A 9107-nucleotide genomic window follows, 5' to 3' on the forward strand; every position below is an offset into this window, starting at 1 on the left:
GTCGTCTTCACCTTTTCATCAGCTTTTTCGGCATCCATCTCGCACAAACTTTTTAAAACCCAAATCTGTCGTGCACTATTGCATAAGCAGAGCCGTGGCTGATTTGCAAATGATTTGCCACATTATCCAGCTTCACTCGTCTATTCCATAGAGCATAAGTTCATGAGCACGTTCAATGTTGTCATCATGGATGTGGACGGGTTTCCAGCTGTTTTTTCATAACACTTCTGCGATCTTCTTTGAACTTTTGTGCCCATTCAAACACACTTCGTGACAAAACACTTTCTCCATAATGTGCATTAAATCTTTGATAAATATAGGCATCAAACATAACCTCCGACCACAAGAAACGAATCACAGCATCCTGCACTGTTTTCCTGCAAATCACCATTGCAAAGCGCCATTACTCGCGCAACGGTCACAAACGAATTGACGTGACACAATGAAACCTACGCAGCAGCAATGAACAGATATTGACGTCATACGAAGAGTGCAGATGTATCAATACGGTGGATAGAAGTTTTAACTATCTGGAGTGCGGATAAATTTTTACCGAGAGTCGTATAGGAATCTATAATCTGTAAGTACACCTTTGGCTGAATGGAAATTTCTCTTACATATAGTCAAAAATGCAGAAACAGTGTATTGAATTGGAAAGTGATAAAAAATAAGTGAAGTTTCGAGGTTGCATGTGATTGCATGAGTACACAGGACGTTTTTAGCGAATAAAAAATAATTTTGAAAGACACGAGACTTATCTTGTATTTCATGTACTCTCTGTGTCCGAATTTCCAGAAGCTCTCTATCTTATGACGTGTTTTAGATTAGCCGGAAAATTTTGTATGTACATACAAGAAGTATACGATCTAAGTGGAATATTCCATTATTCTCTTGATACAACAGAAACGAAATTTACAGAACTTCTCAGAAAGTTGGTTTATTATTACCAAATTAATAGAATTAATATACGTTTATCATCTTTACATACCTAAGTCGTGGAGGTTTATCGTGCGTAAAAAATTAGTGTCGTTTCAAAGTTACATTTCGTACATTTTAAGCCTATAATTTGTAACGTACAAAACAATGTAAATTTGAGCTGTTTCTTATCTCCACAATAAGAAAATCCAACTTTACGTTTTTTACACAATGATGTTTATGGAACAGTAATATCATATTATTGCATCGCTTGGAGAATGAAGTCAAGGTACGATGTGACCCTAGTGTAAACGCTGGGATACCCAGCTGTGTCGCACTTATAAGCATAAGACACAATACCTATTAAATACGAGGTTCATTCATGTTGTATCAGCAGTGGTCCGCCGCGGTCAGCCTGAAAGGATCGTTAAATTTTTAATCAAAGATACTGAAATATATCGATCGAATTGTATTGAAATTATACTTATATACAGTAATAATCTTCTATTGATTTGTGTATTGAAATACTCCAATTTATAATGTACATGTTATATGTATTTTGAGCAATACTAAGATTAGAAGGAAATTAGATTAAATACCATAATGAGGTGTGAGAAGTGGGCAAGACTATTAAATTGTGTTTATCTATTATTCCTAATGTTTAAGACGTCGATTTGATGTTAATTCGAATTGACGTGTCTTCAGATACCGTATAGTTTGTAGTAACTCTATAACTTAATTACCGTACAAGAATCCTCTCCACCCTGAGCATGTTCGGCGCATATTATACCATCAGTGAAATCAGGTGCATTAGGAAATTTGGAATAAGCTATTTTGCATTCGGCGTTCTTAATCACTGGCATTTGTACTTCCATTAATGCATTACGTCGTGGTCGTCCTACGAAGAAAATAAGAAAGATATTTAAGACTGGAACTGTTTAATTTTATTATAAAATTGATATCACTTACTATATCTTAATGCTCCCCATCCAGCAACAAGGGGGTTATAGCCGACGAAGTTGCTCTTTCGTAGGGGCTCTTTCGTACAAATGGGATATACGTACCCTGAAAAATAAAAAAATAAATGAAAATGCAGGAAACGAATGACCAAAAGTATGAGAAAGAATTGTACACGCTTTATGACACAATATATGTGTACAGTAAGAAATTTCAGGATATGATACTTCAGTAATACTCAATAGCATACATATATATATATATATATATATATATATATATATATATATATATATATTTGAGGAGTTACTCGAAAATGGCACCTCCTCCACCAATCTAAGAATGGCAATATTATGATTGTGTATGTTTTCTATTCCATCCATATGTGCACAATGTGCTGCGGTCAAAACATGCCTAGCCGATATCAGGGAACCTCCGCACTTCCATAGTGGTTTGTCTGGGTTTCGGGGATTACGAAAACCTAATGCAGCGATCCATGGCCAAGCGCCTAAAATGCAATAGTCATAGTTGTGAATATACATAATTTTTTCTCACATAATGAGTAACAACGATTATTACCTATTCGATATTCGATCATACAGCAGATGATAAGTACATACGTACAAATACTCTGAAATAGAGATTTGATAAAGACAGAAATTAAATTTTTATTCCAGTGGAATACAAATTATTAAATAATTCTATATAATTTCTATTTGAACTATACCGAACTATAAAGTTCAAACGTGTAATTTCTGCCCTAACAGTTTTTGATCTCTATCCATATTATTACTCCTATATCAATTTTTTATTTCAAGCAAAAAGATACTCTTCCTAACATGAAGTAAAAGAAAGAAATAATTCAAGTTAATAAGTAAAGTTACTACCGATAAAATCATAGCATTATTATTTAGTCTAATTGAAATGTACATTGATGTGCTGTTTAATGCCTTTAAAGTTCATTCTTTGCAGTAAATGGCTTATTATTAATCGGAAAGAAAGACATAAAACGTACCAAGTTCAGCTGGTTTACCATCGACCACCCTGGTATGAGAGACGTTGCTAAAACCACAGTATGGTGGTCGCAAAGCCTTATACTTATACACAGTTTTTATTAAAATTTCTCTCTTCTCTTTGTTTGGATCGTTCGGACAGCAAACGATCGTAACATTGCCCTGGTATCTGCACACTGATCGTCTATAAAAATCGGTGGCTGTACGGTACTGTATCTGCCATATTTCTTGCAGAGGTTTACATTTTCTGTAGTCAAGGCACCTGCCTTCTTGATTGTCCGGTGTGGTACATGCTGGATCAAACAATTTTAAAACATTTATACAGTTCAAAGATGCGTAAGAAAGCGACACCGATTACTCAACTTTCGAAGTAAAAAGCCGATCAAGTCCACCGGATTGCCCTACAGACACGTATTAATCCGTAAGAGTTAGTCATCATGTTGATAATAATTATCTAAAGAAACTCACGTGAAAATATAAAATTTTAATTGTTATATTAATAATTTAATTATAATTTAATAATAATAATTTAATTTAAAATGAGTGAGGGCTAGGAGATCATCTGGATCGGTGGAGATAGGAGTTAGCGGGCGGGAATTGAGGACTGCTTCTATTTCTATGATAAGAATATTACGGTGTTAAGCTCATATGTTTCTGTTTCTCCACTCGCGCTGCGCCATAATATCCTTTGATATTTCCGATCCTCTGGTCGTACGAGGAATTGCCGATACATTTTCTCGATGTCGCCAGTGAGTACGTACTGATGAGCGCGGAATCTAATTAATATACAAAATAAATTGTGAATTGATTCGAGAATATAGGATTTCCCCATTTTCATGATTATCGTAATTTTTGTATAAATATATTTTTTAACATACTAATAATTAGGTACTTATAAATTAGTATTATCAATTATTTTGCATTTATAATTCCGCCTCTAGTATAAGTGTTAATTGAAAACTAACTTTATGTTTCAAAAAGTACTAGCAAAGTCGTTGAGTAACAAGCCACTGATGCTAACACAAATAGCATTGTCGTAATTAAATATTTCTAAATATTCATTTTTCATTTTGAACCTGTAGAAACAATTTATTATATATACTATTAGCTAAGTAATTGCATATTTAATTAAGTCGAAATATAAAACTTAGTTATTTTAATAATTTAAAAAATAAAAAACTGACAAACATTTCAATTTAATTTATGGTTGGAACAAAAGACAGTTATTTTTCATTAATTGAAATATTGCAATGCAGAGTACTTTCCAAAATACGCCGAGAGTATTCCTGGTGGTGAAACGAGCGTTGCTTCATCGAACGCAGCTAAAGAAAACAACATCTATGTAGTTGGTGGTACGATGCCTGAAATAGAGGGCGATAAATTGTACAATACCTGTACTATTTGGGGTCCCGATGGAACTTTGATAGCAAGACACCGAAAGGTAAGTAATATATTCCTTTATGGCTTTGAATTTGAAAATATTGGGGTGAAGAAAGTGACTCTATCTAGGAATAATTTAGGAATATACATATGTACATACGTATACTATAACCAATTCAATAATTTACGGTTTATAAAATATAATGATACGGGAAACGCCCATTTTTGTTGTAATGTGTAATATAAATTTTTCACATACGAAAATACTTATTTTTTCTCCTTTTTAAACATTATTAAATGATAAGATTTTTTAATAAAAGAAAGTGATAAAAACGCTGTCAGTTATTAAATAAAAAATAATTAAAGTTTAGGAGTTGGTAACTTTGATATTAAATTACAAAAGTTGCAGCAATAGAATTAGCGACTACATTTTTATGTTATTAGGTACATCTATTCGACATCGACATTCCTAATAAGATTACTTTTCGAGAGAGTGATTCACTCAGTCCTGGTAACTCCCTAACGACGTTCGATGTGAAGGGCTGCAAAATAGGTATTGGCATTTGCTATGATATTAGATTCGAGGAAATGGCACGCATTTATCGGAACAAAGGTACAGTAACTTAATCGATCAATACTTAACTAGCAAAAAATTAAATATCTTTCTTAAATATATTCTATATAAAATTAATATAATCTGTAACTCTGTATAAAAAGAAGCTTAATTTAAAAAACCAGTATATTTGCTGAAAATGAAACAAATAAAAGAATTAAAAGCACAATAAGAGGACTGTCCTCGCATATTCAGAAATGATGGAATGTGAACCGTGCAACTACGAAGTTAATTGGTATTCGGTGGCTTCATATTTCCTGCTTCTCCGGGTTAGGTTGCCAAATGCTGATATATCCAGCGGCATTCAATATGACCACTGGACCACTGCACTGGTCATTACTTCAGCGTTTCAGAGCGAATGATATTCAATTATACGTTGCCTGCATATCACCGGCTCGTGTTCCTTAAGCAAGTTACGTCGCATGGGGACATACACAGTTGACCAATCCCTGGGGAAAGAATCTTTACGATTTAGAAACTCAAGAGAATATGGCAGTCACCGATATCAAAAAAAAAAAAAAAAAAAACTGGCGAACCGTGTGTTACCACAACGAGACACGCGATGCTATTTGTCGCTTTAAATTGTGCCGCAACTCGTTTTTGAGATCTTTGCCAGGGGCGCGTTAAAATATGCTGAAAATATATTTCTGGCTTTTCTGGAGTTTAACTGAAATATGACAAATAACGTTGTAAAACATATCTACTTATGACTTACAGAGTAATTGAGTGTACAAAATATATATATACAAAATAGCCAGCGATTTAGGGCTTTAAAAGATCAAAAGGAAAGAAAAGAAAAGAAAAGAAGAAAGATAATATGTTGTGGCAGTCTAAGTCGATCTAAGAAAATAGATAAAGGGAGGGAGGGGCAAAGCTAGTTAATCTGGAAAGAATCCGAGCGTCAATTTCAAGCATTTACAGAGAATCAAGCGGGCTGGTTAAAGTCGTGAGTTGAGCAATTATCCCGCGTTAGGTTCAATCAGGTTAGTCCCACGCGAAATTGATCCAACCATGCGAAAACGAGTGTATTCTGATTTCTGTCGCAGATACTTCTGGCTAGTGCAGTACCTACACGGTGGTTGTTGAAATAGCCGCTTCTCATCTATTTTCCGCAGCGCGGACATCATCCTTTGATCCCTTACGACTAACGAAGTTTTCGAAGATGTACGGCAGTTTGAGATTCTACTTGAAAATGATCATGATTGCGGTCTGTGTGCCGTCTGCTCTTCTTTTTGTCCTTCCGTTAAAGACTGGTAAGTTGATACTGATTAATTATGCGATCGAAACCCTATATTCCGCTAATTCCCTAACCCTAAAATTCCGCTAATATAATATTCCTTCTTTCTTGTATCTGTCTGCCACTCAGGTCGTTTTACTAATTACAATAAGTAATTTCGACTTCTTTGCGCTCTCTTTTAACGCATTCGAGACCGAAAGAAATTCATATCAGTCAGTAGGCAAGGGTATAATATACATATTTTATATATAACTTATGTAGTAATGTATGTATCATGTTAATTTCATATTTTTTTCAATATAGAATTATTATATATGTCGGGTTTACATTAGAATTAGGGTTAGGGGCGTGAAGCGAATCTTCGTTTGGGTTACACGTTGTCGTTATGCAATAGAGAAGACATTGACTAGTGCAAATACGATTATTACAGAACCGGACAAGTAACCGTGGTAGTTAGGTACTCGAGAAACTAATGACAATGATCCTAGGTTCAATAACGAATCCGTGGTCGACGGGATGATAGATGAACGTACTCACAAAATCAAAGTCGGACGCGTAATATTCACTGATCGTAAAGAGTTACTCCTTTCATCAATAAGATCGCGAGCGAGAATGCCTTTCCCGTCCCGATAATGCCACAGAGGAAAACTATAATGGGGTGTGTCTAAGGATACGAGATCATCGGGTTCGTCGAGAAAAGCCTTCGTTCAGAAAGTAAGGGAAACTGGCGTTGCTGCTAATTGGTCAATCTCCATATCGGTGGTTAGAAAAGGATGTTAGCCGCCCTCGAGGGAAAGCTGCTAGTGGGAGACGCCACTAGTTGAAAAATATGTCTCCCCTATCTTCCCGTAGTTGGGACAAAGACTGTTTGTCTGTTTGAAGGACTTTAGTTAACTAAACCTTAAGATTTATAACGGGCTCTCGGGCTAGCCGAACATGTCCTGCGGAGACGCATCGACATCTGGCAATCATCTTACTCGAAGAATAGGGTCTGCGTGTGGCGAGCCACGGGACAGAAACCGTTGGAATGTTTACTGTCGCGTGTCGCCACGAATATTTCTTTTAAGAGGAGCTATAGAATTATTCCATATGTTTGTTGGGCAAAGCGTTCATCCCTTGACCGCGGCTACGTTGGGCGACAGACTGTCGCCTCGAGCCAAAGCTCACCGTCACTAATCTCGAACAATTACAATCGGATTGAATAACTACAATAGTTTAGTTACAGTTATAGTAGACTTTAGATTGCAATGTTGCGGGGCTATCCGAAGGTTCCGGTGTCCTTTCATCTCCGACATACAAATATATTTCAATCAATCAATTTGGAGAGTTACATATAAGTATAAACATATATACCGAACATGTAATAACCTAGTAAATATTAGAGACAGTGCTTCCAATACTATGCAATAAATACAATATTATCAATTTATGAAATATAAGTATACATGAAGTCAAAAACTAATAGTTTAACGAATACATAAAACATACAATATTGTATTATTAAAGAAATGAAGGTTACATTGTCAGAAATATATATATGTGTGCGAATTCTATCAAACCGATAATCTAAGATACATACTTAAAACTAGCCTACATTCCGGTAAAGAATTATAAAATAAGAACTATATTACGGAACATGCATGTCTATATATACATATATAAATTATATTCTAAACTAAACTACTATTAATGTATGCGCATTCTACATTATTGATTCAAATCGATAATCTAAGATACATACTTAAAACTAGCCTACATTCCGGTAAAGGATAAATAAATAATTGACATTTCATTTCGTATGAATACTACACATATATATATATATATATATATATATATATATATATATATATATATATATGTATATTCACACGAACAATACTTTTGTCACTTTAAAACAATATTAATAAATAAATGTTCTAATTGCGGTAGAATAAGGAAAAACGAGCGGCAGACGGAAAATTACTTCGAAATCAAGCAAAACTAAAGACCCGTCACTATAACTTTACTGATGACATTTATGAGCAGCCATGTTAGATTTACACGCGTATGGCGACGGGAATATTAGGGATTAATGGAAGTCAGTCGCGAGAAATAAATCATGAAAACACATTGTTAACACTTTTCTTTAATAAAATCTGTGCGCAACTACAAATGTAAAAAATATATATATGTCGGAGATGAAAGAACACCGGAGTCTGTAATTGAACAATTGTAGTTATTCAATCCGATTGTAATTGTTCGAGAGTTGTGATAATGAGCTTGGGCACGAGGCGACAGTCAGTCGCCGAACGTAGCCGCGATTACGGGATGAACGCTTTGTTTAACAAAGGTATGGAGTAATTCTATAGCTCTCCTTAAAAGAAATATTCGTGGCGACACGCGACAGTAAACATTCCAACGGTTTCTGTCCCGTGGCTCGCCACACGCAGACCCTATTCTTCGAGTAAGATGATTCACGCCCCTAACCCTAATTCTAATGTAAACCCGACATATATATATATAATTAATTAAAAAGGGGGAAATATAAAATTAAAAATACATATATTTAACAAACATAAAATAGATATCACATTTAAAAAAAATATATATATATATATATAATTAATTAATTAAAAAGGGGGAAATATAAAATTAAAAATACATATATTTAACAAACATAAAATAGATATCACATTTAAAAAATATATATATATATATATATATCATACATAAAAGCAAAAGACATTTAAAAGGAAAAAAATAATAATAATAAGGAACCTCTGATGGAAATGCCTCCGCAAACATTGTTCGAACGTCGATCACCGGAACCTAGGGAAACAACAAGAAAGGGAAAAACATCAAAATCGCAAACACAATCATAAGCGTACCCCCAGCGGACCACCACCGCATAAATAAGCAAAGCAACGTAGAGCAGGGCTCATTATTATTCCGGTGAACATTCTTATTACGTCCATTGCTCATTATTATTCCGGTGAACATTCTTATTACG

The 9107-nt window shown here is 34.6% G+C and overlaps 1 protein-coding gene and 1 long non-coding RNA gene across 2 annotated transcripts; one reads left to right on the forward strand and one right to left on the reverse strand.

Annotated features, from left to right (window-relative positions):
- The first annotated feature begins 6 nt into the window (after nt 1–6).
- LOC143304996 (omega-amidase NIT2-A-like) lies at nt 7–5540 on the forward strand. The gene is made up of 4 exons (XM_076627548.1): nt 7–580; nt 4142–4326; nt 4710–4878; nt 5153–5540. Exons 2-4 carry the CDS (start codon nt 4243–4245, stop codon nt 5284–5286), a joined length of 387 nt encoding a protein of 128 aa, XP_076483663.1. The 5' UTR covers nt 7–580; nt 4142–4242; the 3' UTR covers nt 5287–5540.
- On the reverse strand, nt 1669–3660 carry LOC143304998 (uncharacterized). Its single transcript, XR_013061674.1, has 3 exons — nt 2888–3660; nt 2452–2503; nt 1669–2380 (listed from the first exon to the last, which is right to left on the reverse strand). It is a non-coding gene; the product is annotated as an uncharacterized LOC143304998 (long non-coding RNA).
- Nucleotides 5541–9107: the final 3567 nt, after the last annotated feature.

Source organism: Bombus vancouverensis, unplaced genomic scaffold (assembly GCF_051014615.1).
Source record: "Bombus vancouverensis nearcticus unplaced genomic scaffold, iyBomVanc1_principal scaffold0071, whole genome shotgun sequence".
NCBI lineage: Eukaryota > Metazoa > Arthropoda > Insecta > Hymenoptera > Apidae > Bombus > Bombus vancouverensis.